The sequence below is a fragment of the Cavia porcellus genome, unplaced genomic scaffold (assembly GCF_034190915.1).
Source record: "Cavia porcellus strain 051 isolate PalLab524CR breed Dunkin Hartley unplaced genomic scaffold, mCavPor4.1 scaffold_3, whole genome shotgun sequence".
NCBI classification, from domain to species: Eukaryota; Metazoa; Chordata; class Mammalia; order Rodentia; family Caviidae; genus Cavia; species Cavia porcellus.
Window position 1 is genome coordinate 75,630,427 of NW_026947486.1, and position 25,665 is coordinate 75,656,091.

A 25,665-nucleotide genomic window follows, 5' to 3' on the forward strand; every position below is an offset into this window, starting at 1 on the left:
ATATACTGATGTCAAAACCCACTGTGCCTCTTTCAAACACTTCCCTTAAATTGACTAGATGGCAAAGTTATTTTTTCCTAGCTTTGGATCAAAAGAAACTAGCTTCTAATTTTCTTGTCAGGCTATTGAATCATTTAAGAAAATCATCTTTATTCTCTTGTCAGCTCTCTCAAAGGGTAAATTAGCACAACAGATTGAACAATACTATGGATTGGGGTTGCAGTACAAGTTTAGAACATAGCCCTTGAAATCACTGAGACTTTAGGGCCTGCCACTTACTGGCTTGAGAATGTTATTTAACCTCTTTAAACTTGAGTCTGCTCAATCTGTGCAATGGGCATAAATCAATACTGAGTTCATATGGTGTCATAGAAAATCAAAAGAGATTATACATATATTTCAGCAAAGTAATGCCTAATGCACAATAATCAGACAGCATAAGTATAGAAAAATATTCAAGTTTAATTAGGACAGTAAAAGTAGTGATCAAGAGAAGAGTGATGATGATGATGATCGTGGTTGTTGAAGGAGAGGTAATTGTTTTACATAAGCAATATATTGTACAGAAGCAATATTATATGTACCTGACTGTTTTTTTTTTCTTTTTCTTCTTAATTTTCAGTGTGCACCTAATTGGCCTGTTGGTTTGGCAGTTCGATATTTCTGTGAGTCCAGTAGCAGCTATGGTAACTGACATTTTCAACACCTCCAATGGTGGACGCTTTAAATTCCCAGACGGGGTACAAAATTGGCCAGCACTTTCAATTGTCGTTATAATCATCATGACAATAGGTGGCAACATTCTCGTTATCATGGCAGTAAGCATGGAAAAGAAACTGCACAATGCCACCAATTACTTCTTAATGTCCCTAGCCATTGCTGATATGCTAGTGGGACTACTTGTCATGCCAATTTCTCTGCTTGCAATCCTTTATGGTAAGTACAACTCTTTCAGCTTTTCAATCTTACTTTGCACTGTAAATTTGTGCCAGGTATCATAATAAACTTCACAAAGTTCAATATTTTACCTATAGTATTTGGCAAAGGAAGACAAAAGCAAGTTATATGACAGAACAAAATGATTGTCTTTAGATTTATTAAATAGATCAGCAGCAAAGCTTTCAAAAAGGAAAATAGACATTTTATAAAGTTAAAATTATATATAGATGCTTTATTCTTAAGTGTTATTTGTATATAAGAAATCACCAGTTGTAAAGAATGAGAGAATGACAGAAATATCCTTCATGCCCATACTCTCTAGTCAATTCACAAACCATCTCTAACACCAAAAAAGAAAAGTGGATATATAGAGAGAGTGTGCTTTTTGTTTTTTGTTTTTTGTTTTCTTTGAGACAAGGTTTTACTACGTAGTTCCAGCTGTCCTCAAATCATGACAGTTGTACTTTTTCAGTGTACTCAGTGCTGAAATTAGATGTCAGCCACTGTGCTTGGCTCATCTTCTCTAATAAATACATTTTAGTTAGTCCTTAGTTATTATTGTTGGAGGAAGGTTTGCTGAGGATGGAAACTAGGGCCTCATGCATACTAGGCAAAACTCTACCATTTTTATTTTATTTTATCTTATCTTCTATATATGTATTTTTTCTTTTCCCTTTCTTGTTTTCTCCATTCCCTCATCTCACTTTCTCTTTCCTTTGAATTGTTTCTTCTCATTTCACAAAACCTGTTGTACATTTTGGATCTTAGTTACTCTTCGTTTCTCGCACTAGAGAGACAATGATGTTTACACATCTGAGTCAGATTTATTTCACTTATGAGTATAGCTGAGCTTGAAATTTTAAAAACCACCCACAAACTATTAGCTACATTCAAAGAAATTCAGAGATGCAGCCAATCTTAATCTCTCTCAAACTATCATCTAAAAAAATTAAAATTTCAAAATCAGAAGAGGATACTTGACAAAAAGTTCTACCAGTAAAATGAACAAACAAAAGGAAAACATTAAAAAAAAAAAAAACATTTCAAATGAAATTAAATGCCTCCAAACAGTGCCAGGAACATAGCTCAGTGCCACAGCACTTGCCTGGCAAGTGCAAGGTCCTAAGTTCAATTCCTGGTACCAAAAATAAATAAATAAATAAATAAAATAAACAAATATCTTCAAACACATATTTAAGGTACTTAAAAAGTACCCATGGGGGCTGGGGACTTAGCTCAGCGGCATAAGCGCGTGCCTTGTAAGCGGCAGACTTGTGAGTTCGATCTCGTACCCAAAAAAAAAAAAAAAAAAAAAATACCCTGCAGTAGTAACCTAAATAACAATAGAATTGATTTTTTATTTTTAAAAAGGTTGAAATTTTGTTTATACTATCACATATAATAAAATCCAATAAGATACAACACGACAAAACCTATGGAGACAGAAGAACAAAAGCATGATGGGGCTTCAAAACAAGCTGATGTTAACAAAATATTTTATAGTCAAGGAGATAATATAGAAACCATTGTTCATTTTCAGTTAGTTGGTTCTAAACACCCTGTAATACTTTTACCCTCTAGAATGGTTTTAAACTGTCTTGTTATGTTTGATAGTATACGAAGGCCTACTCAAATATTTCAAGGAAAGAGACACTATGGTAGCTACTGTTATGTCGGGTTATCCTGTGGTGAAACACTATGTTGCTTAAATTGTTCTGTTCTGACCTGTGTTGTTATGTCCTCTTTCATCTTAATCTCCCCCTTTATATATATTTTTTAAATAAAAAAGATATGCAAACTATGCCAAATTCATCATTAAACAGACTATATTTTTAAAAAGGTTGAAATTAATTATACTCTTAAAATTAATAATACTATTAAAATAATACTATGAAATTAATAATACTATTAAAAATATTCAAACTAGAAAGGAAGAGTTAATAAGAAAAAATTGATCTAATGTAATTATGCATGATAGGATTATAAAATTAACCACTAGAACAACAACTAAAAACTTCCAAAATACCAAAAGAGATCTAATTAGTAAAGATATAGAACTCTTCACCATAAAAAGGAAAACAAAACATAGTTTAATTAATGTTATAACAGGATATGATATTGGTATTAGATGACCAGGGTTGTTTCCCAAGAATGAAACCACTGGACAGAGGGGGTAGGTTGCAAGCAAATTTATTTAAAAGATAAGAAGATAAGAAAATAAAATATATAAAGGAAAGAAAGTTAAAGAGCAGAGGGGCTGGAGATTTAGCTTAACGGCATGAGCGCCTGCCTTGCAAGCAGGCAGTCCTGAGTTCGATCTCCGGTACCGATAAAAAGGAAAAAGACAAAAAAAAAGATAAGAGCAGAGAAGTAAAGCTCTTACCAGGTTACAGTTCTAGATGAAATATCAAAGAAGTGCTCTTTGTTTAGGAGTTTTTAAGTGGTTTAGAAGGGATCTTGGGTCACTGTATAAACATATGATCTCTACCCTATAGAAAACAGTATATTTTGAGGGGTTTAATCCCCGTGGTGTCCATCCAGTCCATGTTTCCTTGAGCCACTGGCCTGCTTGATTGTGCTCTGGGAAGTTTGCAGACAGCCTGAGGATACCTGGCAGATGGTTTTGTAAGATTTCTGTAGGGCTATGATGCAGAGGACCACATTTTGTTTTGCTTGACTCCATTTTGAGGCTGCTGTCCTTACTGACTAATGGAATCTTAACTGTTCTCTTACTAATTCTTGTTATAACGTGACAGAGTTGAAATCAAACATAATTTTTTTTTATTATTTTGAGGAGAATAAAACCAAATTAAATAAAACAGAATAGAGTCAATCAAAACCAAGCAATGAATATGGTACGTGACTTCAAAGCAAGATAAAAGGAAATCAACAATGGCTGCCATAATGCCACTTGTTACTTCAAAATAATTGCACATAGCATCAGGGCAAAATAAAATCAAATGAAATAGTACAGAATAAAACCAATAAAAACAAAATAATGGGAGCAATACAGGACTACAAAACAATAGGGAAACAACAGTGGCTAACGTAATGCCTTTTGTTATTTTTTTTTTTTTTTCTTTTTCCTTTTTATCGGTACCAGGGATCGAACTTGGGGATGGAACTCACTATTGCCTGCTTTGCAAGGCAGGTGCTTATGCCACTGAGCTAAATCCCCAGCCCCCAGCCTCTGGTTATCTTTAAAGTAGTTGCCTATGCCATCAGACATAATAAAATCAAACAAAACGAAACAATGAAAGCAATACAGGGCTTCAAAATAAGATAATAGGAAATCAATAATGGCTACCATAATGTATTTTGTAATCTTAAAATAGTTGTACATGGCATCAAGTATAATAAAATCAAACAAAACAAAACAAAACAGAGAAAAACCAAACTAAACCAAACCATGAAAATAGTACAGGGTTTCAAATAAGGATGACAGATTAACAATGGCCACTGCCTTCTGCTTTTAGACACTTCCTTCCCTTTCACAGTCGTAATATCTATTGTGCATTTTGAATCCCACTAAGTCCTTTAATTTCTTATACTAGGGAGACAATAGGACTTTCACCCATGTGACTCTGAATCATTTCACCTGTGAGCATGATCTCAAGTTGTATCTATTTACCTACAAGAGCTTCAAGGTTATCTTTCTTTATAGCTGAGTAGCTTTCCATTGTATGAAAATGCCGTGTCTTTCTTCTTCACTCTGCAGCTGATGGGCAAGCTACCCCCCCCCTTTTTCTGGTTCTCTGTCACAAAGGGCATTGTTCTCTCTTCTTTGACTTTCAGTCTATGAACAGTCTTTCAAGTTAAATGTGTTTCTTTATAAGGCAAATTGATAGATCCTTGTCTCCTGATCCACTTTGCCTGTATTTCCTTTTATTGGTGAATTGAGACTATCTAAATTAGTGATTATGGCTAATATGCACTGTTTTGTCTCTGCCATGCTATTTTCCTGCCATTGGCTGCCTACTTTCCCCCTCTATTCAGTTGTCTGCCATGTTCAGTGATTCCCCTCTACCACTGTTCTTGGAACCATAGTCATTTTTATCTCTCTCTAGAACATTCTTGGCAGTCATGAATTCCTTCAGTTGTTCTTTGTCATGGAAGTATCTTGTTCTTCCATTAAATTTGAAAGATAATTTTGCAGGGTACGTCAATCTGTGCTGGAAGTTGTTTACTTCCAGGACTTGAAACATTTCACTCCATCCTCTTCTTGACTTGATGGTTTGTGCTATGAAGTCTGTCATGATTCTGATGGGTTTTCCTTTATAGGTGATCTGTTTCTTTTCTATAACAGCTTTTAATATCCTGTTTTTGTGCTGAGTTTTGGGGATCTTCATTATTATATGTCTGGGTGTAGATTTATTTTGGTCATGGCTACTGGAGTTCTATATGCCTCACTTATCTGGCTGTCACTTTCCTTTCCCATGCTTGGGGAGTTTTCTGATGTTATTTCGGTAAGTGCACTTTTAATGTCATTTTTGTTGACCCCTACCTTTTTGCTGACACCTATCATTCTTAAATTATTTTTTTGAGTTGTCTTGCAGCCATTAAATTATTACTTCCTGGTTCCTTGTTATTTTTACAAGATCTTTCCTTTTGTGATCACAAGTTTTCAAACCTGTCTTTAAAGTTTGAAAGTCTATCTTCAGTTTCTTTCTTTTTTTTTTTCAGTTTCTTTGAAGTGGTTTTACCAGCTGTCATTGGAGTATTTAATAGTTCTTCATTTTTTTATCTATGTCTTCTTTAGAGGTGCTTAGCAGGAGGCCAAAGCCATCAGATTGCAAGTTTTAAGGCATCTCAGACAATTTAGTGAGAACCTGTATGAAAATTTAAAAACAGAAAGGGGCCAAGGGTTAGTTCAGTACTTCCTGCGTTCAATCTCCAGTAGCATTTTTAAATGGTCCAAATTAGCTGAGTGTGGTGGCACTCTTCTGTAATCCCAGCATTTGGGAGGCTGAGGCACACAGATTGTTGCAAATTCGAGACCAGCTTGGGCTACAAAGTGAGCTCAAAGCCAGCTTGAACTGCATAGCAAGACTCTGTCTCAAGGCTGGGGATTTAGCGCAGCGGCACAAGCACCTGCCTTGCAAGCAGGCAGTCCTGAGTTCGATCCCCGGTACCGATAAAAAGGAAAAAGACAAAAAAAAAAAAAAAAAAAAGACTCTGTCTCAAAAAAAAAAATCTACATAAATAAATATAAGTTCCAAATGTATCATTAAATGTTATACAACATTGAAAACAACATTGCCCAAGCTAAATAATAACAGCTAATACGTGTGAGTGCTTGCTCTGGGCCTAGCACTACTCCAAACCTATGTATGTACTATCTCTCTCCAAAGGGTAGAGAAATATAGCCTCAAAAGTTTAAGTGTTATCAGTACTCCACTGGCAATTTAAGGAAGTACCACCTACATGTTCAGGTCCTATGTGCAAAATTCTGAAGATTTCTTCTTTTTTCTTTTGCTTCTATTTGTCTAATTGCAAACACAATTCTTAGTCTAGGAAAAACCCACTGTTGAGTTTTGAAAATCTTGTTCCTTCATGGAAACTTGCAATGATTTCTGTATCATTTGGTTATCAGCCCTTCCATATGCAATATTTAAGCAGAGTCTGAAGGTCCATTCTGAGAACCTTTCATTTGGGTTCAATGATGCTGGTGATGAAAATGATGATAATTATCAATAGCTAACTTTAGCTGAGCATTTATTCCCTCCACTTTCCTTATTCAATCCTCACAAAAAAATCTGTAGGTAGAATTTACATTTTTCTTATTTTACATGAGCAAAACCGAAGCATACAATCTTACCTCATTTCAGGACACAGGAAGCTAGCCATTATCACACTGATAATAGCTCCATTGTCCCAACTGAATACAATGGGTTTGCCTCCTAGTGAGTACAAAGCTAGTAAATATAGCCAGAAGATAAAAGAATGAAGAAAGGGGCCAGGGACTTAGCTCAGCAGAAGTTGTGTATTCAATCCACACAAAAAAAGATAATAATAAAACAATGAAGAAATATTTGTTACTTGCTGTAAGGGGCACACTGCAAGGAATGCCTCCCTGAACAAAGAAAATGAGGGACTTTAACAAGGGAAACGTATATAGTTTCTTATAGGAAAGATTCTTTATTATATGCTTACACATTGAGGTATGTACATTTCTGAGAATGTTCAGTTTGAGGCTACACATCGCACGTTCGAAATGATGTACAGTAATGCCTTTGGATGAAGAATTTACTATAAATTCTTGGAATCAACAAACTGTTATAACCTGAAAGGATCCCCAGCCCCACCTCGAGTTTCAAAAAAGGGGCTAAACTTGTTTTAAAAAGCAACGCTGGTTTATTTTTACCCTGCGCCCAGCGACACAGGGCAGCTGGAGACTGCCAAAGCTGTGTGTCCCACCGCCCATACTTGCAGCCTTTATATATATATATATATATATATATATATATATATATATATATATATATCACTGTTTACAAAGTATGGGGTTTGGGCATGGATCAGGAGATAGGCTAATGGGGAAGATACTGACTGTTTTCCTCAGCCGAGAACACAGGAGTCTAGCACCAATTAACAACCTTTTGTTACCTTATTTTAGCACCACATCTGTTAATTGTAGTGGGCAGCAATAGTTAACATATCAATTAGGTAAGGACCCCAGGGATTTACATTTTTAGAGGAGAGCATTGATTAACATATCAATTCGGTCACCCAGAGGGAGGAGGGATAAGGGACAAGGGGAAGTGAAACATATACAGAACAGTTAGGGTCCTGTTTACAGGTTTTGGCATAATACAAACATAACAAGATTCTTTTTCCTAGTGTACAACACAAACGAGCCCCCAGGCTCGAGTTTAAAAATGAGGCAAAAACATATTTTAAAAAGTAGCACTGATTTATTTTACCCTGGGCCTAGCAACACAGTGCAGTAGGAGATTGCAAAAGTTGTCTGTGTCCTTCCTCCACACTTGCCACCCCTGCAGTACCTATCACAGATCACCAAGTAAAGGTCATGGGCTTGGATCAGGAAATGACAAATTCCTTGATCTGCTAAGGAATGAGGAAGACCTTTTTTTTTTTTCCCCTTAGGAGAGGACAGAGAAGTCTTGCAGGAATTATAGTTCTTCACAGAGGAGAGCATTGATTAACATATCAATTAGGTCACCCAGAGGGAGAAAGGAGAAGGGAGAAGGGGGAAGGGAAACATATATACAGTATGGCCATGTTACGGGTACTTTGGTATAATACAAATATAACAAAGCTCTTTTTTCTAGTGTACAACATAAATTATCTAAAAAAATGAGTCAGGGTGACTTGGTGACTTTGGTTGGATCCTTGTAAGTTTCTTTAAAAGGCACTTTTTGGAACAATGAAAATTTTGAAAGGGCATTAACAATCATTTGAAGAGAAAACATCCTTCTACTCCCCTAAGGATAGGTGAATGCCCCTAACATACTGCCTCACAGCTAAAAATAGTTCTGACACCACCAGTCAATAGTAATTTTGAGCATACTGTGTTCTTTAAGACTTAAACCAAATGTTGATTCTTGATGACTCTAGAGACAACATATTGTAATTTTAAAAATAAGCTCTTATAAATACAGATGTAATTTTTCCATTCCCTACAATGATAATAATAGTTAACAGTCATTGTATACTTACTACTGTTGTACATGGTATTTTGCTGATAAGATACTGTTGTTGAAAAAGAATTTATAATTCCTCAGGATGGCTTACCATAGTGAAGGGAAAGAATTATAATTTTCCACAATCCTCATAAACTCATGGCTGGGGCAGATTTTTTTTAAGAAAAAAGAAGACATAGAAAAGAACAACAAAAAGCAAGAGACAAACAAACAACAACAAACCCACAACATTAACTGCATAGGTTTTCAAAACAAGGTGGTAGGAATTTAGCAATGTTGTAATGTTGCATTTTATTATCTTCAAAAGGAATGCTTAGATTACCAGACATAGACATGTAAAATTGATCTAATCATAAGAGTATTAACCGTTTTTTTCCAAGAACTAATACAATTAGTACTACAGTTATTTTAGATATCTTATATATATATATATATATATATATATACACAAATTTGTCTTTTTCCTTTTCCCTTCCTTTTTTCCTCCTTTCTCCTATCCCAGTTACTTTTCTTCTTTGAGAAGTTTCTTACTCTTACACAATATTTATTGTAGATTATTGATCATATTTGCTCTTTCAGTTTTTTATACTAGGGAGACTACAGCATTTACACCTGTGAGTTTGATTTATTTCACGTATGCATATGGTCTCGAGTCACGTCCATTTAGGTATAAAAGCTTTGTGAGGCAGAAGACTTTTGTAGCAAAAGGCAGATTGACAAGAAAAAACACATAAGCTTTTTGTTTAGTTTGTTAATTAATGTAGTACACACTACACAGGAGAAACCTTTAGGATTCCACCTTTAATTGTATTTTACCAAACATTAACAAATTTTAGAGAAGTGATAAGACTAGAGCAGTCTCAGAATCCAGAGGCAAGAACATTATGGAAAGGTAAGCTTACAGGAAAAAATGGGTGCTCCCAGATTTTGCTGTAGAAGATAAGCATGTGAAAATTTTGGTACTTTGATGACCAGAGTATGTAACTCATTCATAAACACTTCCCTGGCATACACAAAACCTTGGGTTCAGTCCAGCACCAAAAAAAAAAAAAAAAAAAAACCTTGTCTAATTTTTCGCCATTCAAAAGACATCATTTACTTCATGTTCAGATAATATGCCAAAATACCTGCAATAAATTGTATTTTTCCATGACCCAATGTCACTGTTTTTTACTTAAATGAGATAATCAGCAAAATAAACAAGGTTCAATGATATTTTTTTCCCTTATAAAATAAGCAGTAGAGACAGAATCTTAATTATCAGTCTATTTACCTCAGTTTTTATTCTTTAATTACACATAATGGGATATTTGTAGCCTTTTGAATACAGTTGCAAATTAGCCCCACCTTGTAGATTCTGTATTGCTCTTCTCTGTGTGACTGCAGGATTACAGAAATTAAAATTTAACTTTATTCAGAATGAAGCAGAAAAAGTATTTTGAAATAGTATTTAAAGTGTATATGGAAGAGCTAGACCTGGCTATTTTTTATAAAGCAAGAGCTAAACTAAGATCAATCTTGAAAACCAAAAGAATTATAAAAGCTAATAAAAATCATAGTTTGTTCTTAAATTCAGTAGAAAAAACCTTGAAAGACAAGTAAAGTAAAAGCACATTAGTAGGCGCTTAACTCATTTTTCTATTTTGATTATACCCACCTCATATGCAATCAGCTTAATATTACTTTCCCACTTACAAAGAGAAAGAACAATCCTGGATTTCTATTTTAGTAACAAATACAACAAAAGAAAGTGAATACTGTATGTGCTCTGGAACTGGTAGCTAAAGCTAACTTTCATGTATTTAATTTCAAATGAAAATGCATTCAAAATGTAAGGTAAATAAATAATAGAAAATAAATTCTCTTTATTACTGAAATGCTTCTTCTGATGAGAGTAAATGAAGTGTTTAATTCTCATTTCTTAAAAACCCTGACTGCATGAATTTGGCCAGTGGGTGGCAGATATGAGCCATAGTAATAAAATTTGTTCTTAGAAAGGCATTGGAGTAAAAAATAAACAAGACAAACTATTTTCACTAAACATTGTAGTAAAAAGGCACTTCATCAAAATAAAAGTTATGTGAAAGCTAATTATTAATACTGATAGGATTATTTCCAAAAGATGCGACGTATAAAACAAAAGAGGCCTTTATTCTGAGAACACGGAGAGAACTGACACCCCCACTACCACCTCTGGAGTCCGGCTTTCTCTGGCGAACACGTGGCGTGGGGGGTATATAAGTAGCCTAAGCTTAGGGTAGTGCCCTAGGGCCATTAGTGATGCACAGATATCTCATTGGCACACGTTTGGCACCAGAGGAGGATTCCTAAGGGTGGGGGGAGTAGAGTCACAGGTAAATCCCTAGGGGCGGGGGAGATAGGAGCTTCCTGGCTCTGGCTGAGGCTTTTCCAGCTACAGTGTCTGGCCTGGGCCAAAACCCTTTCAAATATACTAATCATGTACCTATTTGAAATTTAACAGTTTCATAGTCCTTATGTTTAATTCTGATAAAGAAGTTCTGGTTTTTAACTAGGTCTTTTTGATCAAATGACTCTTAAATAATGCTGTATAATTGCAAATATAGAGTAGATCATTGGTTATCTCTAAGAACTAGATTCTCTTTTATAGGCTATTTTTGTTGTGTATTTATGATGCTAAGTATTTTAACATACATTATCTTACTTAACATGCACTTCACAGGCATTTGTAAATGCTAAACATTGAAAGTGAAAATGTTTAATAAACTTTCTCTATATAATTTCAATACAGTTTTAACATATTATTATTTTTGGTACTAGATTAAACCAAGCCTCTATCTATAAACACGTAAATATAAGCTATATTACACAGCTTATAATATAAACAATATGTTTCCATATGTACCAAAACAAATTTTTTGAAGACTTTTCTTTTGTTAAATATAATACAATATAATACAAATATATATTTCTACCATTTAAATACAATGAAGTAAGGTAAACATCTTGTAAATGAAGTGGAAAAGGATAATTAAATGGTATTCCCAATGTCTTAGTTACTTTTTATCATTGCTGAGACAAAATACTGGACACTCAAATTAGAAGAGAAAAAGTTTATTTAGCTCACAATTTATAAAAGTTTTAGTCCATTATCAGATGGCACCAAGGCAGGGTGGCATGGCAGACAAGCATCTCAGAGAAGAGACAGTGCACGGTGGGTAGAAAATAGCAAAGCTAGCAAGCAAAGGACCAGTGACAGGCCTTTTTCAATCTGTTATATTTTGTCCAGGCTACCTGCTCGTAAGGTAATTAGTACTCACAACCGTAATCCCAGTTCCCTTAATCCTAGCATTGCATCATGAATCAATCCCAGCATTACATACTCTAGACCCAGGCACCTGTGAAAAGTTCCACCTGTGACCACATGAGGCTTTGGGGGAACATCTAGACACCAACCATAATGCCCCCAAACTTGTTTCATTTAAAAATATTAAGGCAATTTTTGAAGATAAACCTTTTTATTTGTACCAGGGATCAAACTCACAACCTCGAGCTTACCAGGAAGGTGCTTATGCCACTGAGCTAAATCCCCAGCCCAAATCAACATTTCATAAAGAAATTTTAGCATAAAATACTGTGAAAAATTACTTAGTTTTCAATGTGAATTATTCTCGGAAAAGCTTTTAAGTAAGTTGTGGTATCATTTTACACATAATTAGCATACTATAATTAATTACATAAATGACTGAACAAAGGAGAACAATTGTAGTGAGAAAATCAAGCACTATTTCATTCTAATTGTAGTGCAAAGCAATGTAACATATAATTAAGAACTGTCCAAATATACTTTGAAGTAAAATTAAAAACTCACAAGATACTCCAGCAACCATTAAATGACTTTTCTCGTCAGACCTGATACACCCTTTCCATGGTTTTCAGACACATGATAGGATTACATGGGAAAAAATAGTTTAAAAGCACATAAAAGTGATGGTTAATAAGAAAAATAAAACACTAAAGAAAAGAGAAATAACTTTAAAATCAAAGTTAAACTTAGATTCATCTTTTCTTATTTATTGCTTTTATTCAGTGCCTAGTAGAGCAGAGCTGTAGCCTTAAGGAAATTATTTTATGCTATAAAAAGTATAAGAATAAGGCTAATAATAGACATAGCTATGTCATACTAGGTTCCAGCTATATGCTGAGCACAACGCGATAAAAGTTAGCTAAGGCAGGTGCTATTGTTCACCTCTTACAGATGAGGAAACTGAGGGTCATTTTTAAGGGCTGAAGGAGTAGAGAATGGTCTTTCCAGCCTATCTTGCTGTGTCACACAAATAGTAGTATCTCAGATTTAACATTTTTCTTTCATTATTCATCAAAGCCTCCAAGCAGGTCTACCTTATAGACACTCTTTTGTTATTGTATCTTTTGTTTTCATTAGTAAATATTTGCAGTACATAGTGATCACATTGGAGATCTGTATCTTCATTTTTATTTTCGTCCCCTTCCCCTCCCTCCTTACTCTTTTTTCTCTCATTTATAAAAGCTCTATTTCCATTTTTCCCTTCAATTACTTTTTCCTTTCTTCCTTCCCCCTCTCCTCATCTTTTGTTACTCTTATCATTTGAACAACTTCTTCCTACTTCTTAATATATACCATCTATTTTGCTCCTTTATACTTTTGGTTTATCACACAAGAGAAATAATCCAATATTTAAACATATTTTACTTAAGATGATGGTTTCAAAGTACGTCTGTTTGCTTAAAAATGTCTCAAATGTCATCCTTCTTTTAAGGCAGAATTGTACTGCATCATATATCTATTCATCTGTCAATGGTTATATGAGCTGTTTCCAAGGTTTAGCTACCATAAAGTGTGCTGCTATAAATGTAGGTATGAATTGCTTTTAGGGGGATACTTAGAAGAGGAATATCTGAGTCAAATGGATCCTCTAGTTTTAGTGTTTTGAAGAATCCCCATAGTGCCTTCCATAGTTGTTAGGCCAATTCACACTCCCAGTAACAATGGACAAGGGTTCCTTTTTCCCTTGCAGTCTCATCAGCATTTGCTATTGGTTGATTTCTTGATAGCTATTCTTTCTGGCAGGAGATAGAATTTCTCTTTTTTATTTAAAGAGGATAAAACAGAGTAAAACCAATCAAAACAAACCAATGTTTTTACATACAGAACTTCAAAATATTATGAAACTAACAATAGTTACCATAATGTCTTTTGATGTCTTCAAAATAGCTACAGATAACTTGGGACATAGTAAAAATCAAACAGAATGGAATAGAATAGAAACAATTTGACAAATGAATGCAAATAAAAGACTTCGAAATAAGCCAATAATAAATCCAAAATTGCTATCATAAAATACCTTGCTGTCTTTGAAATAGCTGTTCCTGCCGTCAGATTTAACATAATCAAACAAAACAAAACAGAATAAAACCCAACCCAACAAAACAATGGAAACAATATAGGACTAGCAAAACAAAACTACAGGAAATCAACCATGGCTACAACCCTCAGAAGGAGATTCCCCCTCCCAGATGTCACACTGCATACCACTATCCTCTGAACCTATGATCAGACCACTAGCCCTAGACCTGCAATGTTAGTGGAACACCAAAGCACCACAGGCATCCAATTGTGTTTCATCTCGATAGCTATCATCACAGCCTGTGTTTCTATGGATAAGCTTGTCGCTTATGGTAGGTGGGGGTTTGTACTTCTTGTTTGCCAGCCTGCACTCCAGAAAGGGATGGAGTCCGTCTGTTCCAGTTTGGTGGCACATGACACTGGTTCCCAGACTGGGCTGGCTTGTTCCATGAGATAGAATTTCAATATTTTATTTTGCATTTCTCTAGCAGTCAGCATTTTTTTCTTGTACCAATTGATTATGTATACTTCATCTAAGAAGTGTCTAGTCTTTTTAAATGCCTAGTTTTGGATTCAGTCTTCAAATTTGGAGGCCCTAACTTTTTGAGTTCTTTATATACTCTGGATATTAGTACTCTGAGAGGTAGTTAGAAAAAAGTTTTTCCCATTCTATAAGTTATCTCTGTGTCAGTGGTTTCCTTTGCTAGGTAAAAGCTTTTTAATTTGATGAGATTCCACTTATTTACTCTTTGTAACATTTCCTGTACAGCCAGGGTTTCATTCATAAAGTCTTTGTCTATACATATATCTTCAAGACTTTTAACAAATGTTGGCAAGGCTGTGGGGAAAAAGGAACACTTCTCCACTGTTGGTGGTAGTGTAGACTGGTGCAGCCACTGTGGAAATCAGTTGTTCCTTAACAAACTAGGATTAGAAGTTCCATTCAATCCAGCTATTCCCTTCCTGGTTATTTTCTCAGAAAAACTGAAAAAGTCATGTCACAGTGATATATGTTCACCCATGTTTATAGCAGCACAATTTATAAAAGCTAAATCTTGGAAACAACCAAAATATTCATCAAGCACAGAGTAGATGAAAAAATGTGGTACTTTTATACAATGGAATATTACTCAGCTATAAAGAAAGATAATCTTGAGGCCTTTATAGGTAAATGCAGGCAACTTGAGACTTTCCTCGTAAGTAAAATAAACAAGACTCACATCAGTAAATCTCACATTGTCTCTGTAGTGTAAAAAATAATAAAAACTAAAAAAGTAATAAGACCTAAAGTGTATAACAGATATTATAAAGATGAAAGGGAAGGAAAATGCTCTAAAGGATATAACTGTATGCATAACTGTGTAAGATAGATGACCATATTAATAAATACTTGTAGATCACTGAATAGAATGGTTTGCACTGTCAATGTTTGAGTGCCTACCCACTTTTTATGCTTTGATTTTGTTACTTGAATAACTATTTGTAAGATGACAATATGTAATGTATCAACTAGCAATTCCTTAGTGGTAATTTTTTTTAATTCTGTATTTTTTCTACCCTTCTTTTCTATCTTGTTTTTTTTTTCTTCCTTTAAATAAAAAAAGTTTTATGTATTCTGCCTTCCAGCAAACTAAGAATTTATCTTACAAGCATTAGTTTCTACAATTTAAATGCCTAGCAGAAAATTGGTGACAATTTGGAAATAATATGCCAAGATATTAAATTTGTTTAAGAGCTTTAAACATTTTTCTCTTACTAAAGAACCCAGTCTCCTTACATAAAGAAAACAAAAAGACCATTTTTTTCTGGAAACTTTCCTAACACCATTCATTTTTTTTTTTTTTTTTGAAAGACTGACAGTTGCTACTCACAGAAAATTCTTAGTGGTTTTTTTTAAACTTTATTAATAAAATGTGGATAGTGGAAACATTTTTGAGGGCCTTGGGAGCTGGTCATTCTCCCAAAACCCTAAGAGACTATACAGCAGGATAAAAGATAATTGCCAAAAGTAATATGGCATTCAGGTATCCAGGAAGATCAGATCTCATGGGGCTAACACTTCGATTTCTCTGAACTGGCCACTATTTATTGGGTAGACAACATATCAGGGGATGTGCAGAGAATGACTGAAGAAAAAGTTGCAAAAGTCTAATTGTTGCAAAGTTGGATATGTGCAGTGGAAAAAGGAGCACGTGCTCGACTGTTTCCTTCCATCCTTGGACCTCCTTTCATGGGCAGGACAAATGTGAAGCAGAGTAGCAGGAAGCACCACTTCAGGTTCAGCCTGCAGGGCCTGACACTGTCTGTGTGTGCCCAGGGGAACTTAGGGCCATCTGAGGAGGCTGTGAGGAAGCTGAAGAATGTTGGGTTCCTCTGGATCCCAAGGCTCTGATGGATTCCCCTAGTTACTTGGAAGGCATAGACCTGAATTACTGGTCTGAGGATTATTAGGGGGATATTGAGGTGACTTCCTAGTTGGTTATCCACCCTTATTAAGTCAGTAAGACTGAGATACCCTGATAGACAAATGGGAGTCTCAGAATGTGGCAGCAAAATTCTGACAAAGAACAGAGTGGCACCAAGGTTTGGAGGCAAGAAACAGCTTTATTTACACAAGAGGACGCGACTGGAATCATTCCCAAAGAAGTCAGGCCCTGAAGGCTTGGAGAGTGAGGTTTTCCTGGGGTTGCAGAGCAGAAGTACAGAAGCAGAGTGGCTTGTCATTTGGGGAGTGGTTCTCACAATGTATGGCATAGTGACGAGCCAGGAATCATAGTGACCAGCAGCATCTAGGAAACAGAAATAAAAGAAACTGAAGTAAAATGGAGGTTACTTGAACAACAGAAATTAACAGAAACTGAAGCAACACCATGTTATATTTTGGGGATGGGGTGGGACATTTTCTGTTATAAGAACAGAGCTATCCAGGATATCTTTTTCTTTCTCAGCCTGTAGTAAGTACCATAGTTCTTGAGCATTCACTTTGATGAAGAATTATAAAAAGCCTGAACACAAAACATTTCACTCCACCTGTCACGTTTCAGGTAGAAACACCGCAAATGAGCAATAGTCTGGTAGTCTCCCAGCTTCTATTGAACACAGGCCATATTACAACAGTAGAAAATCTGTGCTTGTTTTAGATTTACATGATCAAACCTGCCTCATTCATCAAAGATGTGGCCTACTGGCAAAGCTGGTGAAATCCACATGGTGATGACATCCAATAGATTTCCCATATGCTTGTCTTTAGTGGATCCATATAAAGCACCTAGGCCTCTGCTCCTTAAGGTGGCTTCCCAAGCATAACAAAGAGATCTAAAGTCCACAAGGTGCCCCTTTGAGACTTTACAAAACCTGTATAGACATGTCTGTCTGAGAACTTTAGATTGATGCTGGCATCAGTTATCACAGAAGAAAGCCCTTGTCCAGAGGGGGGAAATGTCGGGAGATGAGGGCTCGGTCATCTGTCCTTGCCTAGTCCAAGCTTCCATGAGGTAATGACAAAACTTTCCTAAGCAAAGTTCTTTTAGTCACCTTATTGGACCTCTTGGTGACCTAACTTGCATTTATTCTAAGCCTTTTATTGTTTTAGCTGGTGTTTCAAGTCCACCCATGACTTTCTTTAATCAAAGTAAAGCCATGTGGTTTACCTCTCTTGTATTTACTCTGACAGAAAAAGTACTAGGAATTGAGATAGTTCTGTTTTTCATTCACATTAACTTTAATTAACTGTTCTGTTTGGGTATCAGTCCCTTCATTTATTTGCATTTAAATGGGGAAGCATAAAAGCTAGGTGACAAGGGTTTTAGGCAGGCTCATGGACCAGAGAGCACAGGTTTTGGTGCTTGGTTCCACTGTTAGAACAGACAAGTTCTTCCTCTTCTCTTTCTCCTCCTTCCCCTTCTCGTCCTCCTCCTCTATCTTCTTCTTCATGAATTCCCTTTTCTTCCCCTGGAACTAGGGGTAAGACAGTCCCAGGAGTGGATATCCATCCCACCATAGACACCCACACTGGTGCTTTGGGGTTGCAGCTGAGGTCCTCCTGTTACAGCAAAGGTCAACAGTATTTTCTTTTTTGTGTGGTAAGAAAGGAAAAATTATTCTCTTGCTCTCCATAAGGCCATATACTGTCCAAAATCTGGAGCTGAGCTCATAAGGCCAGTTATTCAAGAAAAAAATAAAGAACAGATAGAGAAAAAAGATAGCAGCAGCTAGTGACACATGTCCACATAAAACTTACACGTAGTCATTCAAGAAAACAAGACGATGACTGGTCACTTGGCATGGTAACATGGCCTTTGGTTAAGAAAAAGGGTAAAATAGTGGCACCCCCAATCAAAATCCAAACTGAGAAAAAGTTATTTACAAACTACAGTATGTGGAGGCCAGGCTAATTTAGCAAAACACACAACAAGCCCATGGACAGAAAGGCATACCCTCGGAGTCAACACAAGTCCCTAGGAAAAAACCCAAAATCCTATATTCCTTTCCCTTATGTCAATGACTGAAAAAGCAGCAAATAGTTTCCTGCACACCCTGAAAATAGTACTTTGTATTCCTATCCTAGGTGGGGGGACAGGGAGAATAGAGAGAAAAAAATGGGGATCTTGAAGAAAAACAAAAAAATTTCCCAACTTGGGCCTTACTTTGGTCTGTATACCAAAATGTTCTTTTTTGGCTGTCCATCCCAAAGTATACTCTCCTTGCTGATTATGCCAACTGTTATAGGGTAGTGTCTTTAGAAATGACTCACTATCAAAAGTATTCCAGATCCTTCCTGTCTGAAAAAAAGAATTGGACAAGACAATCCAAAACAATGCCAGAAGTATATTTGAAAAATGTGCAGTGAATGGGTATGGAAGAAGCTAGCTCAGTAGCGCTAACTTAGGCCAAACAAAAAGAAAAAGAAGGTAAAAGAAAAAGAATATAAAGTAAAAGAAAAAGAAGATAAAAGACATGAATTTGAAAAATATGGCTTGGGCTATTGTGGAAACTCATGCAGGCTTTTCATGATGACTGGTCATCTTTCATATCATCCAGATCTCCTGAGAGCTCACAAGAAGTTCTTTATATGGGGGTTCTCGAGTTGTCCCAGGATCTTGTAATTGACAGGTCTCACTCATTTCCCCCATGTACCTTTGCCACACTCTATCTTCTATTTCAGAAGGATTTCCTTCAGTTGATAATTATAGGTCAAATATGCTGGTCAGAAATTTTGTCAGGTTTTGATTATCTGGAAATGTCATTTCACTTTTTCAAGGACAGTTTTGCTAGACAGAATTCTTGATTGACCAACTTTATCTAGGAACACTTTGATTATGTTATCCCAGCATTTCCAGCCTTAATGGTTCCAGATGAAAAGTGAACTATTAATGTTACTTGGGCCCTCTTCTCATGTTGAGGTATTTGCATATATCTTTTCCCAGAATTTTCTCTTTGTTATTGTCTTTTTATTGATTCTAAAGTGATGAGGTATATATTTCTGAGTTTATCTTAATTGGAATTCATTGATATTTTTATGCACCAATTAAATAATGTTCTATATCGAATTAGGAAAAATTCCACGATTATTTCTTCAAATACTTTTTCTCTCTCCTTATTGTCTACCCTTTTGGTTTCACACTATCCATACATTTGAAGGTGTCCCACAAGCCTCTGAAGTTGAGATATCTTTTTATCTTCTAATTGTTCTTCAGCCAGTTGAAATTATTAAAAGCATCTTGTGAGCTGATTATAGCAGTTATGCTTTTCAGCTTTGGTATCTTAGGGTTTTTTGTTTACATATCAGATTGATTTGTATCTCTATTGTTTTCTTTTTTTAGCAAGATAATATCATCAAAACTTCCTTTAGCTATTTAAATATAGTTTTCTTTAACTCTTTAAACATGTGTGTATAGTTTATTTACTGTCCTTACTCAATAAATCAGAATTCTGGGCCGCCCCAGATACTTCATGTTGACTGCTTTCATATTTTCTATAGTCCACACGTCCCTATTTCTCTATATGTCCCAAAATTTCTTCTTGAAAGCTGGGCATTTAAAGAAATATATTGTAATTACTTTGGAATTAGGTCTCCATGTTCCCCTAGTCTTTCTTGTTATGGTTTGATGTTTTGCCCCATTGCTGCTTCCATGACCTTCCTAGATTAATTCAGTAGGTTCTGCATTTCTTGCAATGCTGCTATTTTGTCTTCTACCTTTTATCTTTAATTTGGCTTTTAATTTTTAGGGCTGGCTTAAAATTTGTCTCTGAACTAACACAGTTTTCAGTTAATTAACTGTTCAAAATATTTATTAAATGCCACAAGCCACATTTAATTCCACCCTGTTCCGAGATGATTTTTGTGAGAAGTCACATCTTAAATTTCAGTTTTCTAAGTTTGTCTTAGTTTTTGCTCCACACTTGAGCAAGGTATCAAGGACGGCAAGAATGGCTTCACTGAACATGTACACATACATGCACATCTGTACAGCGTTTAGATCTCTTGTACTATACTGGACATTTTTGAAGTCCCTTTTGTTGATCTTATTAACACTAGCAAAGACTAAATTTACATTTTTAGCTAAGCTCTTCTTGGGTCTAATTAAATTTAGAGCCTTGGGAAGCTTCAGTGTTATTGATAGGATTATCTTCAGAGGATAAAAGGTGCTTCCAAAAGTTGAGGAGTATAAGACAAAAGAGGCCTTTATTCCGGGAACACAGGAAGAGAAGACTGGCGCACTGGTCGCTGGAATCTGGCAGTCTCTCTCTCGGACACGTGGTGTGGGGGAATATAAATAGCCTAAGCTTAGGGCAGTGCCCTAAGGCCATTAGAGATGCACAGGTATTTCATTGGCACACGTTTGGCGCCAGGGACAGGTTCTTAGGGATGGGGGTATAGGGTTACAGCTAAATCTATAGGGGTAGGGGAGGCAGGAGCCCCTTAATTTGGCTGAGGCTTCTCCTGGTTAAAGTGTCCAGTCTGGGCCAGCAACTCTTTCATATCCCGTCTTATGATTATTAGGCAAAGGGGCAAAGATTTCTCTCTGTAACTACTTCCTGCTGGTAGGGGGTGCTGTATTGGAGCCTGGGGGAGTCGACGGGATGAAGGTTGATGCCCAGGTAGACACTGATGCCAGGTGTTTTAGCCAGGACAATTTCACTGGTAAATGTACGGATGTCAGACTGGAAAAAACAAAGAGACATGATGTTACTAGGAGACATGGCACTAATATATTTAAGGGCCCAGGTGAGGTAGATAGGAAGGTGCCTTTGATTTCAAGATGGTATTTTATCAGGGTAGGAACATCATCATGGTGAGGTAAAATTCTGAAAAATAAGTGTGAGGTTATTGAAATTATGAGAGGTGATTACTCCCCCATCTGAAAGCATAAAAGTTAGGAGGGTAGGTGTGTAAAACTTGTCTCTGGTCTAGGAGTTGAGCTGGATAAAATAGGGGGAGTAGGGGAGACGGTCCCATACCAATATAGGGAAGGTGAGAGCTTAGGCTTTCAAGGATGTTATGTTTAACCAGACAGCTGAGGGTGGAAAGAACCACAACAATTATCACATAGAACATTATAAAGATGATCTTACGCATGATGTGGGAGTCTCTAGGAAAGATTGTCAAGAGTCTTGCTGCAAAAATGATCATTAATAGAGAGTAAGAAATTAGGAACCAAATCAGATAACAAAACATGACTTAGCCTGTTAACTGCAGCTGTGAGGCCTTTGTGAAACGGAGACGGGTGGGTGACAGAAGATGAGATGACCACTCAGAATGATCAGATTTGGTGCTGGGAGGGCACCTTTTAGCCTGAGTGATGTAAAACCAGGATGGGAGTCCAGCAACTTTGATTGCTGTAGGGGTAGCCAAGTAGACCAGGTAAGGGCCACTCCACCTTGGTTGTAGTCCTGTGGATTTAGAACATTTGAGATAAATTAGATCTCCTGGGGATATGGGAGGATCTGGTTTGGCCTCTCCAGAGGGCTGTGGAAGGCAGAGATCAGCATGCTGTCGCAACAGGTGTCGGAGGAAGGAGAGGACTGGGACATAGTCAGCCAGGGAAGGGAGATTTTGGGGAGCAGGAAGATTGTGGATTAAGAATGGCCTGCCATACATAAGTTCAAAAGGACTTAAGAAAGTAGGAGCCCAGGGAAGTGCCCTGAGCTTGGCTAAGGCTAAGGGCAAAAGTTGTGGCCAAGGTTGGTGTAGTTCTAAAGTGAGTTTTGTAAGGCGTGTCTTTATAAGACCATTTTCCTTTTCTACTTTTCCTGAAGATTGTGGATGGTATGGGGTGTGTAGGTGCCAGGTGATGTGTAAGCTCGAGAATACCTGTTGAGTGATCCGAGAAATGAAGGCCAGACCATTATCTGACTGAATACTCTGAGGTAGACCAAACCTCGGAATGATTTCTTGTAATATGACTTTGGTAACTACATCAGCAGTTTCACTGGTTGTGGGAAAGGCTTCTATCCATCCTGAAAAGGTGCAAACAAAAGTGAGAAGATATTTGAGAGTCTTGTGGCGGGACATGTGTGTAAAATCTATCTGTCAGTCCTGACCAGGGGTGTGTCCCCGAAATTGATGGGTAGGAATGGAAGGGGGTGCCATGTGTCCCTGAGAAGAGGGCCTGGCACAGAGATCACAGGTGTGAGTCGTTTTAAGAATGATGGCTTTTAGAGAAGGATGTGTGACTATTGGGGCCAAAAGTTTGTATAGGGCCTGAGATCCTATATGAAAACTGTTGTGTAAGTCAGTGATGATGTCTGAGGCCTGTTGATGTGGGAGAACAAGTTTAGATCCCTGAAAAATCCATCCCTGAGTGTTTTGTGTGTAACCTGGTTTATGAAGTAGCTGTAACTGCTCTGGTAAATAATTGGGCTGAGGTAGACTGTTTGGGACTAACGGGAGAAGATGAGAAGGGCAGGGCCCTTGTGCAGCTAACTTGGCTTGTGAATCTGCAAAGGCATTGCCTTGAGCAATAGGATCTGTAGAGCTTTGGTGTTCTCTGCAATGGATGACTGCTGCCTGCTTTGGAAGCTTAAGGATAAGGGGCCATTAATAATGGGGGTTCCTTGAGTGGAAATAAAACCCTGTTCTTGCCAGATAGAGGCATGAGAGGGTAAGATGCTAAATGTATACTTTGAGTCAGTGTATATATTTATAATCTTGTCTTTTGCTAGTGTAAGGGCCCTTGTAAGGGCAATAAGTTCTGCCCTCTGGGAAGAGGTCCCAGGTGGCAGTGAATTTGCCTCTATAACTTTTGACTGGTTAACTATTGCGTATCCTGCCTTCTTTTGGTTGTCTGTGTTTGTTGAACTGCCATCTATGAACCATGTGTCAAAGGGCAAGGAGAGAGGTGTGCTACTGATGTGAGGGAAAGAAGTGGGAGTCATCTGTAAAAACTCTATACAGTCATGGTGAGGATGGCCTTCTGATGTGGGAAGTAAGTTCGCTGTATTAAGAGGACCACTAGTTGCAACAGAGATGCAAGGGTCTTGAGAGAGAGCTAAGTGTACCTGTTGAAGGCGAGAAGGGGTCATTAGGGCGGGGAGCATTTTATGTGAGATAAGGTCACGTAGGTGATGAGGTGAGTGTACTGTAATAGATTGTCCTAATGTAAACTTTTTAGCTTCCTGTGTCAGGAGGGCTGCAGCTGCAAGAGCTTGGAGACAAGGAGCCCATCCTTTTACTGTGTGATCTAACTGTTTAGATAAGTAAGCTACTGCTTGGAAAGAAGGTCCCTTTTTGTGTCCTAGTACACCTATAGCATTGTGGCCCTGACAAGTAGTGTATAGGATGAAATGTTGGGTGGGATCAGGAAGGGTAAGAGCCAGAGCTTTTAGGAGAGCCTCTTTTAGTTTTTGAAAGGAGGCATGTATGGGCCTAGTAGGGTCCAGGGGTTCTGATAAGGAACCCTTAGCAGCCTTGTAGAGGGGTTGAGCTAGGGCTGCAAAGTTAGGAATCCAGGGACGAAAGAAATTGGCTAAACCTAGGAAAGATGTAACCTGCCATTTAGTTGTGGGCACCTGGAGATCACGAAGAATTGCCTTACGATCTGAGGTGATGGAACGAGTGGTGGGGGTGAGAGCAAGACCTAGGTATTTGACTTTTGGGGAGGCTATGTTGGCTTTGGTGGGAGACACCCTATATCCACGGCTAGCAAGGAAATTAAGAAGACTGGCTGAGTGGCATATGGCCAGCATATGGGATGGAGAGCATAATAGGAGGTCCTCTATGTATTGAAGAAGAACACTAGGTTTGAGATTGAATTCTGTGAGGTCAGTAGCAAAAGCCTGACTGAAGAAGTGGGGACTATCCCTGAACCCCTGGGGGAGTACTGTCCAATTAAGTTGTTGAGACCTGAGAGTGTCTGGGTCAGTCCATGTAAATGCAAAGAGGTTCTGGCAATCAGGGTGTAGGGGGATAGTGAAGAAGGCATCTTTAAGATCTATAACTGTAAAGTGAGTAGTGGAGGGAAGGATATGAGAGAGCATGGTATAAGGATTTGGCACCACTGGGTAAGTTGGGGTAACGGCATTGTTGATCACCCTAAGGTCCTGTACCAGGCGATAGGACCCATCAGCCTTGAGCACTGGGAGAATGGGAGTATTGTGGGGTGAATGGGTAGGTTTAAGAAATCCGTTGTCTAAAAGCCGCTTAATGATGGGTTTAAGTCCCCTTAAATGTTGGGGGGCTATGGGGTATTGGGGAACACTGGGAAAAATTGAGGGATCCTTGAGACAGATTAAAACAGGCATTGGCATGTGTAGCCAGAGTGGGATTAGATGTGTCCCAGACCGTGGGGTCAACCAAAGAAGGAGGAAGAGGGGGGAATAGCTTTGTGACACATTGTGAGGCAGTTTGGAGGATTAGAGCTGTGGGGAGAGAGAAAGTGAAGGAAAAATTAAGCTTCTGAAGGAGGTCTCTACCTAAAAGGGCCGTGGGACATGTTGGGATTACTAGGAAGCTATGGGTAAAGAAAAAGGTCTAGAATCTGCATGGGATAGGCCCAGTCTGTAAAGGTTGATTTGGCTAGCCGTCAATGCCCACAACAGAAATCAGAGACTTAGTACAATGTCCTGAAAATTCAGGAAGCACACTATAGGTGGCTCCCGTATCTACAAGCAGAGATATTATTTTGCCTGAGACCTCCAGTGAGACTCGGGGCTCCGTCAAGGTGACTGCAGTGGGGGCTGTGAGCCCCAAGCCCCATCATTCTTCTGTAGCAAGTCAGAGCAGGTCAGTCAGCGACAAATCTGGCATTGACGAAGCCTCCTGTGAGAGCAAAGGATTAGTGGATGGCCTAGTCACTCGCTGGCGCCTAGGACAATCGCTCCTCCAATGCCCTTCATCTTTGCAGATTGGGCAGGTCCCAGGAGGAGTGCCAGGGTTGGGGCAGTCTCGTGCCCAGTGTCCTTGCTTGTTGCATTTGAAGCATGATTTGGGCGGGACTTGGGCAGCCACACCTTGTTGTGGATTGCTTGTTTTGGGAGCCCCGAGTGCCACTGTTAAGAGGTCAGACTGATATTTAGCAAGCCTTAATTTCTGAGCTTGCTTCTCCTCTTCTTGAAGTTTGTCTCTGTTGTTGAAGACATGGAAGGCTAATTTAAGTAGATCTCCTTGTGGAGTCTGAGGGCCTTGTTCAATCTTTTGTAGTTTTGCATGAATATCAGGAGCAGACTGTGAAATAAAATAGGAATTAACTACAATCA

The 25,665-nt window shown here is 37.7% G+C and overlaps 1 protein-coding gene across 2 annotated transcripts in view; it reads left to right on the forward strand.

The window, feature by feature from the left end:
• Nucleotides 1–25,665, forward strand: part of Htr2c (5-hydroxytryptamine receptor 2C) — a 238,380-nt gene that overhangs the window by 136,033 nt on the left and 76,682 nt on the right. For both annotated transcript variants that reach the window (XM_003467625.5, XM_063246297.1), the window contains exon 4: nucleotides 623–936. In XM_003467625.5, coding sequence (XP_003467673.1) covers nucleotides 623–936 — 314 coding nt within the window. The remainder of the gene's footprint in view (nucleotides 1–622; nucleotides 937–25,665) is intronic.